General features: G+C 39.6%; 2 protein-coding genes across 2 annotated transcripts in view; both read right to left on the minus strand.

The window, feature by feature from the left end:
- Window positions 1-22,689, minus strand: part of DHRSX (dehydrogenase/reductase X-linked) — a 174,152-nt gene that overhangs the window by 145,874 nt on the left and 5,589 nt on the right. The window lies entirely within an intron of this gene.
- ZBED1 (zinc finger BED-type containing 1) lies at window positions 18,744-20,838 on the minus strand. The gene has a single exon (XM_054383044.1). The coding sequence runs from the start codon at window positions 20,836-20,838 to the stop codon at window positions 18,751-18,753; it is 2,088 nt and encodes a 695-aa protein (XP_054239019.1). The 3' UTR covers window positions 18,744-18,750.

The following is a 22,689-nucleotide window of genomic DNA, read 5'->3' on the forward strand; positions in this document are numbered from 1 at the left end:
ATAACTGGGGTTTTTACGATACAGGTTCAGGCTGATTTTGACAAAGAGATACTAGGAAATTTGATCCCAACAAATATGGAGCTGCCCTAAGGGAAAGGAAAACAAAGCAGAAGGGAGGGTGCAGTTCCTGAGCCCTAACTCACTTCTGGCCATGTTTGCCATTCTCAGGGACTTTGTTCTCTTAGCCAAAACTCATCTAAAGATAAGAAATTTTAATCTAATTTTTATGAGTCCCAAACAGATTGACTGAACACACCATTATACAAATCAGACAGTTGGGAAATACCACAATGCACTATTAAAATCTGCTAAAAATTCATCAGGAATCCAGGTTTGCCCACAATCTGCTCTAGGAGTAAAGTTCCCAATTGAATGTGTAGGGATAGGACTTTACCCCTGGAAGTGGATGGAGGGTAGGGGCAGAGAGAGAGAGAGAACTAAAGAGGAGATTTTCAAGTTGCCTTAGATATACAAGTACAAACTATATATAAAAATCTATATAAAAATATATATATTTTTATATATATATATAAAATATATAGATATAGATATAGATATAGATATATAAAAAATATATACTTAAAAATCTAAAAGTTCCAAAAAGGCATCGAGGAACTTCTGCTATCATACACTAGTCCTTATCTTAAAACATCCTTGCTATTCCTGGCTTGAGACTTTTTTTCTTTTTTCTTTTTTTTTTTTTCCAGAGAAACACTAGTCTCAAGGAACAAGGATATTTCAGATAAAGGTTGACACTACATATTGACAAACTTGTGCAAGAATATTTGGCACCAGACTACCCACTGGTGTTACACCACATATGACATATTTTGCTCCACTATGCAATCATTTTGTCTTGGGGACAGGTGCCAACTAGGGACATGGCCATGAAACGCAACCTTCACTTGGAAGAGAAGAGAGAGCTTTGATGCCATACAGCCCAAAAGGAGAGGCATGTGGGGTACCAATGCATGCTGACAAAAGCAGCAGCTGAAGAGCACTGCACTAATTTGGCTCAGCCAAAGCAAATTATAGGTGAGCAGACCCAGCTTTGCCTATAAAAGGCACTTGACAAAAATCTATTACAGGGTTTTGTGAAATAAGGGCAAGATGGTTTTGGTAATAATATGAAGAAATCCTGATAGGTCCTTACAGTATAGTGGATAGCCACGGCCTACATGTGAAAGATTAATGCGTTTGTTAAAATACCAGAAGAAACTCAACAGCACACCCAAGAAGAAAGGAACCATTCTCTACATATGCATATATTTAAAGGATCCATTTACCCATATTATTTCTTATATGGGAAAATACTATCACAAGAATAGAGAAGGACATATTTCCATCTGCCACATATTCTCTGCCTTGTTTATCTTTCATTCCCTTTATATATTTACCTATTAAATATTACTTTTGGCTTTCTTCTCCTTTACTCCAGTCACACTAAAGATAGGGAAGTTATATACAGGTGTATCTTTAAATCAAGAAGAGCATCTGGTTATCTTTTGAACAGATTTACTGATGCTTATTCTCATACTCCCTCCCTCTGGGCAAATGTAACTGTGCAATACCTTGGGCAATTGTCATTTTATGTAAAACTTCCCAATGCTCTTCAAGTCATGTCATCTTGTAATTATACTTTTTTCCTGTTGTGAAATAAGAGATGAAAAAGAGGAGCTCATCCCAAGAGATTTAAATAGGGGTAATGGAAATAGCTCTGCATAGTCTAGTACCTGCAGAATGAATTTTCCCATCCTGCAAAAGTTAGAGACATTAGAATTGGTTTTGTTTCATTCTGTATAAGGTGCTGAAGATTGTCCAGGCTCCAAGCTTTTACAAACAGCTAAGAAGTAGTTGCAGCTTCATCTTAGAATGGTTTAGATCCCTCAGGAGGTGGGAAACCATTTCAAGTCCTTGCGCTCAGTCACATCCTGAGCATACAAAAGCCTTCACAGCGTAACTCCCAGTATAACAGTGGAGGTTTCAGTTTCACCAAACATTTGTGATTTAAAGACATTTTTGCCTCCTGCAAAAATCCCCAATAAATGTAGCATTTCTTCACATCATGCTTTGAAAGAAGCTCTGTAAGAATCCATAAATAGAAGATAAAGTGAAATGTCAGAAACATCAGAAAACATCTTCTTAGAAAAATCACATCCCAACTATCTCAAAAAAAATTGACAAAAGTTATCTACATAACATGTGGCACAGTATTCCTAAGGTTGAAAATTTTCATGCCTAACTGCAAAAACTTAGCATTTAGATCATAATTTTGACCTTAAAGCCAAGTTGCTGACAAGAAGTTTGAAATGCTAAAGAAAAGCGAATCGTCAGAGTGAGGTGCCTGTCACTCGGTCACGAACCAAGTAAGTGACACAACTGGCTGCGATGCAGAAATCTCCTATCAGAAGGTTATACATGCTGGGGTGGTTGTTTCACAACAAAGAAACCAGCTGCTACTCATGATTTAATCCTAAATAATGTAGAAATCAACCTGTGCAGGCAAGCCCCCACAATCTGCATGGAAGAAAGGTTCTGCCATAAACCTTCAGATCTGGAGAGCATTTATAGGAACCGAAGCTCAGAGAACTATGAAACTCAGATATATATAGAAATTTCACATGCAGAAATCGAAGCAAACAGTGATCTCCTTACTCAGGGTCAAACTGGAAAGACTGATCTACTACCTTACGATCAATCTGGAAATCCAAGCCAAAAATGAAACCTGCTTTTCAGCATGACACCACAAGAATTAAAAAGCCAACAGAACCCAATTTATATTTTGCACTATGAAGCATACTTTCAACAAAACAAATAATTAATTTTTAGTTTTCAAGACAGTATTGACAGCATTATCATACCCTAGACAGGAAAGGGTAATGTATTACAATTCTTAGTTGTAATACAGCTTCTTTACAGCTTCTACTTTTACTGCTTGTGAATTCCACCACCTGTAACTTTGACCACATGCTATTAAAAGATTGAATTAATCATTCCATTACTTCTTGCTCAGAGAGCAGATGGAGGAATACAGCTGGGCAACCAGTATGTCAGAAAAGTTGATTCTTTAAATATTTCCTTACTATATTAGCTTCAGGGGAGGTGGGAGGAGGAAAAGAAAAAAAAAAAAAGTTAGCAAGATCATTAAGAGTAGTTTATACTGCATTTCCTCTCTTCCCAGACACAGAGAATGTCATTTCCATATCCTAATCAAGCTTAAGAGCATCCAGCTGAAGGTCACATTGAGATCTGCCTCTTCCAGCTGACGATATACTCTGCTGCCACTTAAACAGTCCCCTTTGCTTCCCCTGGCTTCAGCATGACCGTATTTCCATCAAACATAAATAAGTAAGCAGAAGTCAAGAGTTGGTACACAGTTCTTCAAAGGTAATTGAAAGTTTCTGAAGTACTTCACTTTGGAAAAGTGTGCAATCACTTGTAAACTGAAGTGCTTGTTATCATATACAAAGCCCAGAAATTGGAATCAGGAAGAGAGGTACAAGGTGATTAGATATTATTGGGAAGCACAGTGCATAGCGCAATCCATACTTAAAGCTACCCTAAGATACCTGCAATTAAAATACAAAATGTTAAAAAGCACATTCCATATTATTAAAATCCTCAGAAGTGACTAATGATCAGAAGCCATTACAGCATCAATATTAACGTGGTGCTACTGGCTTAACAAAATGATGGAAAATAGCCTCAACATTCTTTCTTTCTTTGCCCTATTTCCACATCCTTCAATCCAGTCCCTGGCTATTATGCTTATTTTTTTGCCTAGCCAGTGCTTGGTGAAGAGCCCAGAGAGTGTCAAACACTGTTCAGACCATCATGCATATGGGTGCCCATTTGCCCCTCAATGTATGCACCCAAAGCAGTGGCTCCAAGGAAAGCAAGGCTCACCTTGCTTGTGTGGGGCAGGAGCACAAGAGGAAAGAAGAGGATGCTCATGGGGCTGCATAGCCTCAGAGAGAGCTGTCATGCATGGGGCTACATGTGATCTTGATGCCCCACCTGCTCAGGGCACTGAATTGTTCAATTGTCTGCTGCCACATGCCACCTTCCACCCTCCAAAAGGCGGAAATGATGGAAAATGGCTTTGTGGGGTTTTTTAGATTATTTTAGAGATAGGAGCCCTATGAGACTCTAGTCAGAGCTGTTTTCTCTACACAAATCTGCACTACTCAGAGCTGTTTTCTCTACGCAAATCTGCTTTAAAATCCACTCTACCTTGTAATGAGAAAGTACAAAGGGCATGCACACGTTTTGTCTTCAAGACAGCTACAACATTTGTTTCCCAAAGATGGGATTTTATTAATTTTTCTCCTCTTTGATAACAAGAGCAGGTCAAGGGCTTAAAATGGAGTGTGAAAGTGCAAGTATAAAAAGATCTTGGCTGTACTGTACATAATTCCTAATTCACTTACAATAGTCCTTTTCTGGAAAAGATTGATTTCTTTTCAGACTCCTCTTTCTTAACACGTGCTAAAGTGATCTCATACTCACTATGGGCCCCTCAATACAAGACATTGAGTTGCTAGATTGTGTTCAGAAAAGGGCAACAAAGCTGCTGAAGGGTTAGAGAACAAATTTTATGAGGAGCGTCTGAGGGAACTGGGATTGTTTAGTCTGGAGAAGGGGAGGCTGAGGGGAGACTTCATTGCTCTCTACAGCTCCCTGAAAGGAGGTTGGAGTGAGGTGGGGGGGCGTTCTCTTTTCCCTAATATCAGGTGACAGAATGAGAGGAAATGACCTGAATTTGTGCTAGAGGAGATTTGGACTGGATATTAGGAAAAATAGGCTGCTCAGGGAGGTGGTGTAGTCACCACCCCTGGAGGCATTCAAGAAATATGTGGACATGGTATTTCAGGACATGGTTAAATGGGCGTGGTGGTGTTAGGTCGACAGTTGGACTCAGTGATCTTAGAGGCCTTTTCCAAGAGAAACAATTCTATGATTCACATATTTTCTTTCAATTTTCACATTTCTTGTTCCTCATAAAATATGTACCAAAGTTTTCACAAAGAAGGTAGCTGCTTTGCAATAGAGACAGCTAATTGTTTGAAAGATTTCTTTTTAAAAATTACATTTTATTCCCCTGTGAAAAATGTATTTTTCAATGGAATTTTATGGCTCATTCATTTAATGCAGATTCATGGGAGTCAGGGAATCAGTTAACTTAAAAGAGCAGCTACTGTGAACGCTCTGAAATTGCTCTTCACCAAAATAGTCAAAGATTTTTAATACGCAGAGTTACCACACAGATTAAAAGCTCTTGAAGTATGTCTCCATATAAGAGACCATCATTCCACAGGGTCATTATCTGCTATTAATCATTCAATTAGAGAGCAGCACATGCTCCTAGAAAGAAACGCAACTGCTCACAAAACGAGTCCTATTATCAATAACACTCCAGCAATATGACACAAATGTCCCATTTTTGTTCCTATATTTAATTACCTCCTATAAATAGCTTTCCAACTTTTTGAGGGGAAAGCTTATTTCATACAGAAATACATGTCTTCGTTGCCTGACACCTCCCAACCATCCTGCCTCTAAGAAGGGAGGTGAAGGCTGCAGGAACTACACTGGTCCCTCTGCAAGGCCAGGCTATGATCTCACTCACCAGCTATATGATCTCACCACAGTTCAAAAGGGTTGATAAACCACAGTGTACATGACACCCTCTCAGTCCTTCTAAGGATATCAGACAGAAACAACAGCACTTCTCAGGCTTCATGCCTGCTTTCGTGCCAACCAGCAGATCGAGCTCAAATCGCATGGCACTGCAATAGCCCATTTGGTGTGAAATATTCTTTCAAGGAACAAGTCCTTTTCTCTTTTTGAGAAAAAAGACACGTGCATATTATGACAGGTCTTATAGTCCCATTTTCATCAAGCCAAGCTGACAATCAACTTCCAGTGCAGCTGATGTATCTGGAGCTACCTCTCAAAAGGACAGACCTTGCCAAGCTGATGGGCAGCAGTTACCCATGTACAGCCTTCATACTACAACAACACATTTTTCTGTTTGATGCTAAATAATTAAAATCATTTGAGTGAATCTTTTTGTTTGTGTTTCTTTTGTTTTATTTGAGAGGGATAAAGGAATTTAGCAATTTAAATGTATAAAGGGGAGCAAAAACAGAGCCTGAAGAATAAAAGCCTAAAAGCTTGCACTGGCTTGCTCAGCAGCTCTCTTCTGTTTCTAATATTTCTTTCCCTAGGGCTTTTTCCATGAATTTGCCAGGCCTGTGTTGCAAACACACACCTTACACTGCACACTGACCTCTTGGTCATTTGGAAGATGTGCCCGTAAGATACAGTCACTATTCCAGACTCCAGACCTACATCTCTGTTAGCCTTCCACAGTACAGTCTTACAAGTCATTCCATTCACACTGCTCTCCAGTGGGGCTTTGCCACTGGTTAAACTTCTCTCAGTTGTGGTGATACAGAAGGTGAAAATTTCACAGCTACTTGCAAAGAGAGCAAAGCAAGCCTCTCCCATCTATGCAAGCAGCACCAGCAGCTACGAGAGTCCTTACATCAGCATTTATTTTATTGCATTTAAAGCTTTGCAACTTTCCATACAGAAAATCCAGCAGCAGTGAGGGTTACAACATGTTCATTTTGGCTACAGTATTATCTCCCTCCCAAAGTACATTAGAACATCTGGCTAACGTATCTGTGTGCTGGTGCAGTCTGTGACCAGCACTGGCTGTACCAGCAAAAGCCCACGCTCTAATCCAGACAAAGGTACTGTCTTTCCTGTTTCACCTGGAGAAACACACTGTTTTACTGAGTCACTTCAAAAATGGAGGTAGAAGATACGCTACACTTCATAGCAAAAATCCTAATAAAGTTCATTAAATTAGTGCATAAACAAGTAAGACCATATACCTACCAACCATGCTCAAGCTGAAATCCAGGCCACAACATTGCCCATCTATTTAATTGTTTTACACTCTCCCCTGTGTCTTCAAATACCCCTTCCCTCCCTGCAGAGCTGAATGATTACACATAATGACTTTAAAAGATCAACTGCAAAAATGAACCCATGAGAAAATATAGGAAGAATATAGTTACATGCCTACAGCCAAGTGCAAAGAACTCTGCTAGTGCCTACCCGGGCACTACTGATGGCACTGTGACTGCTGCTCTTGAAACCTGGTTCTGACTCAAGTTAGCTGCTCTTTAAATACCTGTACCATATAATTAGGAAGTACAGCATCACTGAGAGAACATGGATTTTGCATTTCTTGACCTTTTTCCTCCTAATTTTCACCAGACTATCTAATGTTAAAATGCAGAAACTCCAGTTATGAATGTACAAGTAAGACTGGCATAGAGGTGGTAGCGTTAATTAGCATGAAATCAGTCCAACAGGAAGGTTAGATGATATCTGTATTCACGCTGGATGGCTTTGTGCTTTGTTCAGTAACAAGATGTTGTTTTGGAAAAATATGTCCAGGAAGTCCTTGTATATCTGCTGTAAGAAGCATTTCATAGCACAAATGTTTCATTTCCAGTTATCCAAGTTATATCTAATTGCCAAAAAAGCTACCACTTACTGTTCTTTTGGTGCTCACTTCACTGGTTTACATTCAGCAAAAAAATTACAAGCTGATGTCTTCACCGTGTCAGTCCTGGTTTGCAGAAAGTGTACTGCCAATAATGTTTTAATTATTTATTTATGTGTAATACATAGATTTGTTGCATCAATTATAAGACATTTGCAATGGTACCACTGAACATTTTTTTAAGAACTAGGTCTGATGCCAAGTTATCTGTAGTTTCCTTAGCCAGGACAGGTTATTATGTTTGTTAAAATACTGTTATGCAAAACTATCTCTTTTCAAAATAACCAGCTAGGGCAGAGAGTATCTTCTGAGTTGACTTTGTAAAGTACTTGGCATATAGGACCTGATTATCAGTTGTTTTGGTACAAAAAACTAATAAGGAGCACCACCTGTCCGCTGCTGCAGCACACCATGCCGGGGCAGCCAGAGGTGGCAATCTATGCCTGCAGCATTGCAGATTAAAAACTTAATCCCAACTTCATTGAACAATCATAAAGCTCATTAACTTCAATCCCTAGTTTGTGTGTGTGAGAAACACCAGTGTTAGATGTGAGGTCAGGAGGTGACGGAACTTTGCTCTGACCTGGCATGACTGTTTTCTCAGGCTGGTGAAGCTAATGTCACAGAGGATAACTCAGCACACAGTTTATGGGAGATAAGTATTTCCTTATCAAGTGAAAGGGTGTTTGGTTTGTATCACCATGTTACCAATGTGCTAACATGACAAAAGAAAACAGAAGTTTTTAACTCAAGGTCCTCCTTCAGAAACAAGTTCAGTACGGTTTTTCAGGTCAAACTTTCCTCATTTTTCTCTCTGGGCTTTTTTTGGGGGGTTGTTTTTCTCGTGTATGGTAGGGTTTTTTTGTGTTTTTTGTTTGTTTTGGCTTGGTTTGTTTTTGTTTGGGTTTTGTTTGGTTTTGTTTTTGTTTTTTATTATTATTTTTATTGTTGCAGAGCGCATCGTATTTTGGCTGCTGCTTGATTGAGACAAAACGGTCAAGAGTTTTATTAGTCTCTCGCACTACAAAAAACAGAAGCATACCACAGCCAAGCACTCCTATTCAGTGCTACACAACTCAGAGGATGTTTTGGGGTATGATAGGTGATGTAATTCTTTTGTCCAATGAATTTTCTGTGAAGCATCAGACTTCTCCTAGCAGAGCACAAGTATGGTGAAAGTGTCATAATTTTAGTAAAAGACTATAGCACTTTCTTTTTTTCTTAAAAGCACTCTGACGTGAAGCAAAATATTACTGCTTTTTTGTTTATTTGCTTTAGTAATAGTAGCTGTCAAATACTTTCTTTTCTTGCTGGTGACAGCCCCATTTTAACCTTGCTATATGTCACCATGTATGCAGTTTTAATGCAGTAATTCATATGCTATGATAAAGCTATGAACCCAAAATCACTGTGTCTGTAATGACATCTATAATTTAGAAACTGGAAGGATGGAAAGCTTGAAACTGGAAGGCATCACTTTCTGAAAACACCAATAGGGGGTTGTGTGACTGTATATGTAATTATGATACTTCCACTCCTTAATTGCACAGATCTTGAATCTTGTCCTGTCTGCAAGACAAGACAAAACTACATAATCTTAGTGACAGATATAAAAATATTTCATAAGACTCTACTTGTTCAGTGCACTAAAAGCTGAGTTGAACCAAGAATTACACGCCAGTGCCCATGTAACTTTGACACTACTCCAACACTAAGCAAGGAAGCCCCAGGTAAAGCACTTTTGGTGGGACAGTATCTGCATGGTGTAAGCGAACTGACACATTATGACTCTAGTACACAAATATCTCTAAAAATAACATCATAGGATGCACAGCTACTTCCTTCTGCCTTCAAACCTTGTGTAACTTTACAAAGCTACTCCAGGACTCGCATCTAAACCAAGTAAGATCTCTGATTGCGCAACTTGTCCCACGCAGGCAGCTTCATGGTGGAGTCCACATGAGGTCCTGTGTGACTAAAGACCTCCACCCACCCAACTGTCCCCACAGTAAAGCTCTATGCTCCTCAGCTGCATTTCTACAACCTCTAGTGCCCTCAACTGAATGGAATTTGATTAAATAATTCATTTGATGATGCAAAGGAACAACTATATTATGTAGCTAGTTTTCCTGAATTTCAACATCTCTAATGCAAACAGAATTTGCTCAACTGCCAAAACAACCAGACCCTACTCCAAACAGCCCCTAAAAAGCCCCCAGCTGTAGAACCAGCTAACGCTAGGGATGAAGCACCAAATTTATTGGCAGAATGGTGACCTGAAAGGTTACAAATCCTTTGCAAGATACCATCTGTCCACCCTCATACCCAAAAGTCCAAATGCACAATCACAATCCATTGCCCAACTCTGAAATCCATCAGTGCCTCAGATGCATGAGGACTAAGTGAACACCCAGCCTTCTGCTTATAATTTTGGACACCCATTTGCCTTCTTTCCTTTGTTCTACATTAACAAAGGACAAAAGTTGATGTTTAGCAAGGATGGAAGGATCAAGCAATAAAAATGTACATTCACATCTGCTGACACTGTTATTTTATGCTTGTTTAGACTAGATAATATAAATTGAAATATTCTTGCAAGGAAAATATTGACTAAATAATAGAAGGTTGTACACTCGCTGAAATGCCATGGGTCGAGTTCCATGTTGCTACAATGCATGTAACAGGGCAGAAAATTCGGTGCTTACACTTAAGCTTTTTACTCTCAAAATTTTACCTTAGAAAAAAAGCGATTATTTATATTACACATCCTCCCATATTTTGGCAAAACACAGTTGCAATTACCCCCTTCATCAAAATGATAATTAAGACTCCCATCTTTCGAGGAAGTCTTTGGGGGGAAATATTTCTCCTTCTTCTGAAGCCCACCTACATTTGGAAGCTAAAGTGTTTGACCAGCTCACTTTAGACAGAATGATCCTACAGATACTAAACTCTGAAGCATAATAGAAGACAAAACAGATACACAGAAAAAGTTCTGCTTTGCTTTCGAAATAATCACACAAAATACCTCCATTTAAACCAGATACATCTGTGATGCTTGCATTTCTAGTGGTTCTGAAGGTAGTACATGCAAAATGGACCTTTAGAGAGAAAATTCTTCAATCTATATTTGGACACAACTCAAGGAGTCAGTGCAGAGGGTCTGAAGGCTCCTATTCAGGCCACGTTTTGTATCATTTTAATCTTAGCCTAAAAATAAATATAAAATAATTAATCATTTTGTAGTCTTGGTGTCTACAAACTTCTCACCATCTGCACAATTCTCTTCCCAGGGTGGTCAACCAGCCCAGGGAAGAAGCAAAATCAGGCGAAAAGCCCTGGCCCATTCCTTTCCTTCAAGCATGTGCAGACCAGAAAGCAGCCCCAGCAACATAAAAACACCAGAAAAACAACCCAGAGGAATCTGTTTTCTGTCTGCAGAGCACAGCAACCTTCTTAAACAGCCTAGAGAAAGGGAAGAAATGCAGCCAACAGACCAGTGCTGCAGACCAACCTGAACTCCTCACTGCAGGAAGTTTACCAGTCTCGGTGCACAACGACCTACTTCATACGTGCATGGATCCTGTCTCTGGGTAAAAGAATTTTATCTTCCATCAGCTCTAACATGCACTGCCAAAAAAGGCACAAAAAGCATATGCAATGCTCTTAAACAGCAAATAGTTTCTTGTATTATCTGTGAATTTATCTCTCCAAAAAGAACTGTGAAATCTTGGCAAACATCAGCTGAAGTAACGAAGGGGAGGTGGGGGGTGGAGCACGCAGGGCATGAACAGGGTGGTTAGCCTGTTTGCAAAGCTACAAAAGAACTAGTTCCTGTGAGCACTTTAAGATCACCTGGGGACTGCATCATACCTTCAGATACAACATGCACAAGGTCGCTCTTTTCTCACCTCTTTTCTCTGACCAGGCATGCAGAAATCTACTTTCGCTGTGCCAGTCTCACATTTGCAACACTTTGGGGTAAACTAAGTATCATCTTTGACCTACTGCACATGCAAACCACATACAGAGCAAGTGAACTTCTGCCTCCTTTCACCACATCTTTAAATCATGCAAGTAACATTCTCCTATTCTTACATGTTGAATACAAGAGACACACTGCAAATAACACAGCAAAGACCAGCACTAACATACCTGCACAGGAAATGAGACTTAAAATTAGGGACAAGAATATATACATAACATGCACAGAAGACTACACTTATCCACAAGACTGGCTTTTTCTCACCACAGCACTTGGCCCCTTGGGACCTGCTAGGTTTATGATAAGTGGCAAAGTCTTGGATTGCATGTGAATATGCATCTATGGTAGATCAGAGAGGCTGTGTCAAAAGACTATTCAGGAACACCCATTTCAGCCCAGGTTCCATTATGCTAGAGGACAGGTTACACTTAGAGCTTATTTATGTTTTCTTCTCAGTTATTTTATTACTGAAAACTCCTCTTTGGCCATTTAGGAGCTCACCACTGGCAGCATTGAAACACCAAGAAGCATGGAAAACATTTGTTTTACACAGTTCTGAAATCTCAGATTAGAAGGTTAGTCATTTAGTATTTTTAAATGCTGCCAGGATTTCAGACAGGAATTGCAGACCCCTGCTAAAATGTCTGTATTTTTCCTGGATGGACCCACTTCTAATTTGTTCTCATCAATGAAGCAAACAGACTAACTGCCTTCTTTATGCCCTGTCTGCTCCATCTTACCACTCCTTCATTAGTTCAGCTGATATCTGTGGATTTATTAAGTTGCTTCTATTTATTTAAGTTCTGCTCCGTATACAAGAAACAAATTCGGTGACAAAGCCACTGAGTGCATCCCAGAACACCAATTCACAGCAAACTGGACTACCATCCACGACACAGAGCTGTGCATTGTTGCAAAAGCACTTTCTTTTTCTCACACACACACATGCATCAATAAAACGTGTCAGAAGGCAAAGATTTTCTTCAGAGCATGCTGGATGGGATTTTTCTGGTATGAGCTTTTCTGACGCTTACTTGCCATATTCCTTGTTATGACTGTAAATTCCTATCACTGTAAACCTCACTGATGACTCATTGGCGGAAAACAATCACATGCAATGAAAGAGAGAAGGAAACCCTTTCAACTGCTGTGTTTATAAAAACAGTAATAAACAGAGACACAGAGTGTCTCAAATTTAAAAGCAAAGTAACATCCAATGGAGAAACAAAAGGTCCTCATTCTTGACTGGCAGTATTTGGAGATGACAACACATTCAGAAAATTGAAACTTCCATTTCAAAAATAACCTTATTCTGCATTTTCTGGAGAATCACTGTTGAACATGACATCATGAACATGTAGTAACGGGCAATTACAGACATACTTTTACTGTGCTAAGTAAACCAAAGAGATTTTCTCTGCAGGTAGATCTAGGTAAATGTATGATATGCAAATGTTTACAGGTGCATTTTAATCAGTCTTTTGCCTAACAGCATTAAAATAAAGACAACATTTCTCAGTTGATTTATTTCAGATGAAAGCATCCCATCCTGTCTCTGCTATACATAAAAACAGGACTACCCTACCACTTCTGACAGCTGAACATGTGTACACCACTGGTCATGGTATTTATACCAATAAAACCACTGTAAATGTTATCCCGAAAATATCTATCAAATAGAAACTATAGCTTCATCCACTATAGAGATTTTTTATTTGAATGCTACAGAACAGTTTTCATGTCAACATTAAATACATAACTATTTGAATAATCACATTTCCCAACTTCAGCCTAGAGCACATGTTAAGACATTTAGTTAAAAAACTCAAATAACCAGAGCAGCACAGATTCTGTTTCTACCCTGATATGCAATAAGGACTACTATTCCTCATTATGCCTTTGAGTGCATTTTCCTAGCTGTGTCAAGACTGATTCTCCAGCATTTTCTCCTTTATATAGGCAATTTCAGTCCAACTGAGCAACATGTTCAAATGTACGTTGCTCCAAGGGGAGGAATTGCTAACTCTGCCTTTTCACAGCATGGCAGCACTGTAACGCCAGTGGAGCGGAATAAGGACCTAGCTTCAACTCATTTTAAAATGAGTTTACCTACTCTTGAAGAAAAACCTCTGTAAGAAAAACATGCCAGGGAGCAGAGCTTCTCCTCCCTGCTGCTTTCACCCAGCACTCTTCTCAGACAGCACCAGGGAGGGGAGACCAGATAGAGGAGCTGCAAGTTCAAGTCACTCAAAACAGGTACGAAATGTAACACACAGAAACCAGCACACATATGCAAGCAGTCTTTTCAACAGCTGATACGTCTGATCATTGCTTCAAAGCACTGCAGATGCCAGCATCACTTTTGTGAACGCTAACCTTTTCTTCTTGCAGCAAGGGAAAATCGATACAACCCTGCACGTAAAGGTCAGTAGGAATGCTCAAAAAACGTAATACTAACATTTAGGAGTCTGAGGAACTCACATTTGAAAACAGCTTTTACAATAGCCTTTGCATTTTTAAAAAGACATAAATCGAGTTTTATCACTAAAAAAGATTTTCAAATACAAGGTAAGCTGAAAGTCAGTGTTTTGTTGATTTGTAGTTTGTTTTTGTTTTGGGGTTTTGTATTAAACTCAATTCCCCTGTGCCATTTTAAGCCAACTGCAGGGGCACTGAAAACGACGGTAGAAGCAGCAAAAATCTGTTTATTTTTGATTGTTCCATCTAAAGGAAATGCTTTTGTATGTAAAAAAAATCCAGCATTACACAGCAACTGCAGGGATGTCTCAAGAGTCCAGTTTAAATATCAAGTTATTAGACATGCTACTGATAGCGTAGCAGTAGCAGGCAAATGTAAAACCACGCTGTATCTTTAAAGTTCTTTCTACAGCACCAAATAATCATTATTAAAAGTAATTTCTTCAATTTCCCTACTTCCTTTAAAAATAAAATGTCTGAAATTTAGCAGACTAGCAATTTGCAGGAAATATGGCGAGACAGACCATAGTCTTGTCTGGAAAAACAACAGAAAACAAAAAAACACCACAAAATGTAACAGACCAGTAGCCAAAGCAAGAGAGTCTTCTCTGCACAGTCAAAAGCTAGACTACATAGCACTGCACCACCAGAACTGGGATCATATCATCCTCTGAGGACACTCAGAAATGGAGACCATTGAAAGGAGTACGGTGTGCAGGTACTAAAATGCAATTATTCCAGCATGAAGTTTCCTTTACACAGTTGTCATAGAATATACAAAAAACATTACTACTGTGTTCAAGTCCACATGCTTCCCCTCCTTTAAAAACTACACCCTCAGGCAGCCCTTTCAATCTATCACAATAAAAGGACAAACTCATGAATTATGTGTGACTTTGAAGTTTTAGAAGTCCTATAAAATGTTACAAAAAAACAATTAGTGAGTTTTTTCTTTTAATATTTCCTATCTGCATACAAATGTGCCTGCAAAGCTAACTGGACCACCACGACATTAAAGAAAACCCTCTAAATGCATTGCTGCAACATAAAATTAAAAAAAATACACCCTTCCCATAAATAATCCAGAACTTCAGTCCCTTCATTTACATCAAGCAATTTCAGACACAGCTTGCTGGGAAAATTCACCTTTTCAATTTCAGTTTGGTTCAGGATTTTCCTTTTGTCTTCACAGTAATTCCCAGTGGCAGAGAGAGATGACATGTGTGCAAGGGTTGGTCAGTCACACAAAACTCCCTTTTTGTCACGTTAATCTTAAGAAAACTGTCCTAGCCCACTCAATTTTAATGCTGAGTTGGAAATACTTTGCTGGTAGCAAAAGGTAATTATTCTTCTTTTGACATAAAGTACATACTTTGGGAGCCTGTTTAAAAATTCACTTTTCCAGTATGAAAGCACTCAAAAGCTGAAGTTCCTCTCTTGCCCCTCCAAAAGATGTCTCAGCTGTACCGAAGAGAAAAGGAAAGATTAGGTTGTGGATTCAAATTAGCTGTCAAGAAACACAAACATAAATCTGACTTAATAGCTTAATTTGGAAATGTGTTTTGGGCCCACCCTTGGCAACACCACAGGGTTTAACTCATGTTGTAGCAATATTTAAAACAGCTCTGCAACTTTGTTTCTCCACCCAACTAAACAAGAGAAAATTATGTTGTTGAAGGAAAAACACGACACTTATTTAAGTAAGAGAAACCATCTGAACTGACATTTTTCTTTTTGTTTTTTAATCCAAAAGATTTGTACAGCCTTTTCTTTTTAAGTTACAGGATCAAAAGGAAAATAAATGCATAGCTTCAAAACCTTAGAATATAACCTCCCCTTGTTGCAGAAGAGTTCAAAGTCATAAAGTGCTGCAGATATGAACACACATCAGACAAATAATCTAGCAACTAACTTATTTTTCTGATTTATTTAACAATATTCCAGGCTTAGAATGTTAAATAAAAATCTCACAGACAACAGGTAGGACAAACAATGGCTTTGTTCTTTTTTTTTTTGTTCTTTTTTTTCCCTTCTTTTTTTAAGAAGAATGCTAAGATACATCAATAGAACAAACTACAGTTTTATTTTGGATACCAAAAAATAAAAATAAGCTGGAAGGAAGAGATTAGTGCATTGCACTGATTTCAGAAAAACTGCTTGTAAGCATCACTGCATACATTTAGCCCTAGAAAGATGACGATGGAAACAGGAGAGGGATGCTATCAAGAGGGGTAGGCTGAATGCAGACCAGGAGATTGGTGCTCAGGCCTCTGCCTTGGTTGTGAGGTTGAATTCTGCTTGTGTAAGAGAGGACCCACATGCCTCGTGCTAGCATTTGTGCAGCTCCTCGAGGGCTAGCAGCGGTGGTAGCAGGTGGAGGTGGTGAAAGCAAACGCAGTCAGCTCAGCACCAGCTGGTATTCAATGGGCGAAAGAGCCAAGAGGTCTTCCTGGCAGACTGCCAGAATGTCACAGGAGCTCAGGTAACATCAGAAGGAGCCATGCCACATTTAGCTCCTTTCCATAATTTGATTTTAATACCTTCAAATCCACCTGTGGGAGTTTAGGCCAAGCCTATGTTTTGCACCTTGGACAATCACATACACCTCTTCAGTGGACAAGGAGAGTAGTAATATTTAATGAGTTTCACTCTATTTGTACTTTCTACAAGCACAAATTAATCTTCAGGGGACCAGAGAGTGCAAACCCCATCTTACTGAGAGCCACACTACCTGGCTTTTTTCCTGGGCTTAAATATGCCAGGTAGCTCACTACTATTTACTTCATTGATCCTTTACTTTAACCTCTGTCCTTTCTCCTTGTCCACTCACCCATTCCCAGTACTCGCAAAGAACACAGAGGCCTCAAACTTCCAAAACCTCTTAAACCAAAACAAACAAGAGGTTGGACAACAGATTGAATTCCATCGAATTCTCATTTTGCTATATTCCTCCTGGCTGGGTCCGTGCTAAAACCAAAGGTCCATGGGTACCACTGTGATGAAAAATAACAACTTTCTTCCTCCAGCACAGTAACAGCCTCTCTCCTAAAAGACTGTGCTCAACGTAAATTGTAGACTAAAGCTGAGATGAGAGACAAGACACCAGTTAAAAAAATAAAATCCTAAGCAAACCTTGATTGTAACCAGAAAATGCCAAGAGTTGTCCTCTGCAACTCAGGGCAAAATGCTGGCTGCCATGTCACTCTGTGCCATGCACAAGCTCTAATCTTCTTTATGACCTGCAGTGTTTCATAGGTGATGGAGGGTATGGGGTTGGTTTTCTTTCATTTTTTGTTTGTCAAGTTCTCAAAAGGACTTAAAATACAGGTGTAGAAACACAAAGGGAGCATTTACAATACACAACTAATCTGAAACAGTACTAAAACAGTAGACTGGATGGGACTAAGCCCACTCTAAAAATTGCATCAAGAGACAATAAAATAAAGTTTTTTAAGCATTAACATAATACGAAGCAATCTTAAAGACTCACTGAATACATGTGGGGAACTGGGCGGGGAGGGATCCCCCTTCTCTTAAATACATTTATATAATATTAAAGCTCTTTATTTTGCTGTTCTTGCCAACAAAATTTTCTAGCTACCCTGGGCAAAGTCCCCATTTAAATTACAAGGTTAAGGATTTTATAGCATTAGACAGACTATTATTCCTGCAGCTCATGCAGATCTCCCCACTCTCTCCTTTCCTTCCACCCTGTGTGGAGGGGCCTGTTGCCTTGCCTGCTTTACACCCAATGGCATCATCCATAACATCAACACAAAGCCAAGGTAATGCACTGCTGCCAGACCCCACACACTTCCTTGACACTTTTTAAAAGCACAAGAGACTACAATCAGGGCTTGCCTAGACACACACACACAAACAAACAAACAAACAAACAAAAAAACAATCCAAAAGCAAACAAAAAAAGTTTTGCCATTTGGCTGCCGCAATTAAATGGTAAAACTGGACTACTGTGGACACAGCAATACCATTTTAGATGTGTTTATACCATTTATACCACACTGGAAAGGAAAGTAACTTATCCCAGTAGAAGTGCATCCACAGTACAGCCTATGCCCGCACAGTATCAGTTAAAATAATAATACATTAGTCCTCTAATTGACAGAATTATACCAGCTGACCTTTTCTAGCACAGACCAGTCCTAAGACATGAGGTAGTGAAAAAGAAAATCAGGCTCAAGATCTTTTTTCATTCCATACCATTCATATACTCTAAAAATATTCACTGCTCAGATTTACGGATTTTAAAAATGTTTTAAAATCCAAAATTTAAAGCTAACATCCTGAGTCACACAGGATTGTGGAGGCATAATGTTAAAAACTCCTCTGTTCAAGTTCCTAATTCAGGAAAATATTTTTAGGATAGAAAACACGTAAGCACGTGTTTGTCTCCCACAGAAGCAAGTGGGAAGGATGCACATGGATAAGTGCTTTCTGAAATCTGGGCCACAGTCAGAAGTCACGGTCTGTAGAATTTATTTCCTCATTCATTTCAGTGCCGTTTAATCACAACTCATTCACGTTTTAAGACAGTGGGAAAAACACAGACAATGGAAGTCGAATCACGTTTCTTACAACTGTTGAATATTTACACCATTCATAGCATAAAACAGAAGTATTTTTGGTAACTTAAGACAAATACCTTTTTTTCTTTGTTATTAAAAGTACCACAGCAGTCCTGTTAAACAAACCCACTGTCTCGGATATTAAAGAAATTGTTGTTTACGTTTACTGAGTCGTTTAAATTAAAAATCTGTTCCTGCTCCAAACCCCACTCTCCTTCATCTTCATCCTCCGGTTCTGCCTCAGACCCATTCCGACTGTTTTCATACAAAAAGACCTGTTCATCCACATGAGCTGGGGCTAATCGGTTTCTCTTTGAGCTTACAACGTTAGCAGAAGAACCAAAAAGGCGTTCAGGGAAGACCCGTGTGGCCATAATACACCAGTATTTTTGAAGAACCTTTGGTAAAACTGGAAACAGTGCTAGTCTGTCAGACCACCATTTCAGAGGATCTTCATTCAAACCAAGGACCTTTTGAGACTTGAAGTTGCTCAACTCCTCAACAATTTGAGCATGCCATTCCTCCTGGTCCTCCACACCTCCTGTCTGGCAAAAGATCTCTGCAAGCATGTTGTTGATGACACTGGTAGGAGGAGGAGTAGAGGAGATGATGATTTTTTTCACAGGCGGCTCTTCTGAAACAGTGAAGAATTTATCTTCAGTCCTAAAAGTATTTTCTTTTACTTTCTCCAGCAGGCTTTTTGCTTCTTCCACCACTCTGTTTTCGACCTGTTGCCGCTCAAAGGCTGAAAGAAAAGGCAGTTTTTTGTAGCGGGGATCCAAGAAAGTTGCAACATTGAGAAACATGTCTATCTCAGGCGCGTGCTGGTACGTGGTTGACAACTCTTTAGCAATCACCTCCTTTGCCATGCTGATTTCTTTCAAATCATTCTCTTTGATGTTCAGGGTGGTATTCAGAAGCATGTGGAGAAGTGGCTTCACCATACTTATCGTCGGGTACTTTGAAGCAGACATCATCTCTGCAACCTGCTTGAAAGGCTGCAGCAGCTCCACCAGCCCCTCAATTGTATTCCACTCACTAGCTTCCAGCATGAGGTGGTGGTTGTTGCTGTCCTCCACAAGAACAGCTGCAATGACAAACTGTTGCTCCTTGAGACGCTGCAACATAGCGAGTGTACTTCCCCACCAGGAAACACGGTCACTTATCAGCATGCAGTGGAGAATGTTCTGCTGCTTCTGCTTCTCACTCAGCATGTACATTGCAACAGTAGATTGCTGAAAATACTCCACCAGTTTTCGGCACCTGGCAAGAAGGCTGCAGAGTTTGGGGAGCTGAAAAGCTTGTTGTATTCCTGCATTAAAAGTGTGCCCCAAACAAGGCATCTGTACGGGAATATCTAGGAGAGAGCAAGCTTTCACAATGTCTTTACTGTAATCTGTTGTAGCACCAAAGACTTTGGTATTGATCCCCCACTCAATGAAAGTTTCATAAAGGACTCGTGTAATAGTCTCTGCAGTATTATCCTCCGGTACTTCAAATGTTTTTAAACACCGTGAGTTCACAGTCAGACAGTTGGCAGGAACACTGCTGAGAAAGTGAACTGCGATGGTTACGTATGACCTGTTCTGGTTTTCACTCCTCCACAAGTCTGTGGATACGCCGCACCATAGTACCTCAGTGAGCTCTTTCAGCACAATTTCTCTAATGGCATTGTACTTTTCAGGAATAGCTTTTGTACAGAAGTACTTCCGGCTTGGAAGTTCATACCTGGGGTCTGCTGTTCTCAAGAGGGCCTTGAATGTGGGTTCATCAACAATAGAGGCTGGATACATGCCCTCGCAAATTAAGCTGATGACGGCAGATGTCAGCTCCTGATGCTTTTTGTTTTCATAGTTCTGGTATGTCTTCATGATGAGGCTATCCTGAACAACCTGCTGCGAGGACTCTGGCTTGATTTTTGAAAACGCAGTGGCAAAGGCTTCCCTCATTTGCTCAGTGTTACTTTTCACAAATTCACAGAATTCGTCAGGGTGATTTTTCTCAAGGTGGTAGGAGAGGTTGGACGTGTTTCCTGAATAGGCAATCTGTGCCATGCAAATACGGCAGTAGATCTTCTTCCATTGTAATATGCATCCTTCTGCATTGGTATCAAACCCAAAGTACTTCCATACTTTACTCTTTGCTCTTGGGTGAGCCACTAACTTTAGGTCTGATGGGGAACCTTCTAAACTTTTATTCTCCATTGCTTCTTGGCCACCGTCCCACCTTTTGATCCTTCACTCATTAATGAGTACCTGATAAAGGCAGTAAGATAAAGATACAATGAGAAAGCACAAGTTTGACCACACTTAACTATGTGAAATCAGCGTTTTTGCGAATATATCAAGAAACCTACCTTACTAATTACATTTGCAAATTTAAAGATGAGATTTGCCGGAAGTATGACCTATAGGAAGCCCATTGGAATGTCAAAAAATAATAAGGATTTTAATATACCACATTCTGCCATGAAACTGAGCTAGAAGACTTGAATACATCTTATTTTCAGAAGTATGTAATTCTGGGTAGAGAACATGTAACCACCACCACAGAGTTGATACATTACTATCACACAAACTGGTCATCTGCTATAGCGTTCTCCTGTCTCTTAAGTTACAGTTAGGGCTAGACCAGCATCCTCTTGCCTAAGAGTTACTGAATTTCAATGTTAACATTTATTTCAATTGAAATCGGATACTGAGGGAGCAAAGGTTTTAGTGTTTGTTTATTTTGAGAGAAGTTTTGTTAGCTAAATCTAACTCTTTAAGCATTTTCTTTAAAAACAAACAAACAACCCACCCAAACCCCTGTGATGCAAGTTAGGGTACTAATCTGCTCCTCTGAAATGCTACTATATTTTCTGACTGAAATAAAAGGAAAAGGAGTTTGAACCTAGGTGATCAACAATACACATCTGACACCTTTCCCGTCCTTTACTTTCTGAAATCAAAGCCATCCCTTGAACCACCACTTCACAATCATGAAATTACAGTGGAATAACAGTGCACAATAATTACAGGAAAAGCAGACAGGGAAGTACTAATATATGTTGTTATCTACAATAATAATTTGGAAATGGAAAATAATTTTGATAATTGATAATGGAAAATAATTTTGCTGTGTTTTCTTCAAGGGCCTACAGAAGTCATGAGGGGGTAGCACTCTAGACATAAGCATGGCGATAAAGTAAGACTTGGCAATCTGTACCTCTGTCTACACAGGAAAACACTTTCTGAGGAAGCCGCATGTAAGAACTACTTCAGGCCTGCAGCCAGCACTCACTGGAGCTGATTTTGCTACACCAAAAACCCAAGCCACAGCATAGCATGACTGGTCACTGACATTTCTCCATTTATTCCACACCACCAGCCAAGACACTACGACAGCAACAGGGCCTTTACAGCAGACCTGGCCAGGACTGGGAAGGGGAAGGAAGCCCACAAATGAAATGTAGATGCAACCTCATCAACAAAAATCCATAAGAGAGCTGAAGATCATCAGGAACATCCCTGCAGCCAGCCTGAAAGCAATGTCATTGCTCCTCTGCTCCTAAGGAGCAGCCCCTGCATCCAAGCCCAAAAAACCCTGGAATCGTAAGACTGGCTTGCTAGGGGAAGAAGAAACAATCTTTGTCAAACTGCTCCAAGGGAACGTCCCCCCCAAAACGTATGCATGCTTTCTGCTGTTAAAGAATATTTCCAATAAAAGATGTTTTCACTCTGAACTACTGCTGGTATTTTGCAGTACTTTCTGAATGTCTTGAATAAAAACCCAAAGACATATTTACCATGACTAAACATACTTATTTCAACACAGCTGTTGGTTTAGAGGCTGAATGAGAGATGAAAAGCAAGCGTTTCATTGGATTTGTTCTGAACTTTGCTGGGTGTAGATGGGTTTTTTAAATTTTTTTTCCCCAAGAAGAGCAATGTTTTGACTACTAGCATGCCTCCTACTACGATTCATGCAGTGCCTTTTAAGTTGCCAGGATAAACTATTGATTCAACATGGTAATGCTGCCTAATTCCAAATACGTACACATTGGTGCACAAAAG

This window comes from Indicator indicator, chromosome 1, assembly GCF_027791375.1.
Source record: "Indicator indicator isolate 239-I01 chromosome 1, UM_Iind_1.1, whole genome shotgun sequence".
Lineage (NCBI taxonomy): Eukaryota > Metazoa > Chordata > Aves > Piciformes > Indicatoridae > Indicator > Indicator indicator.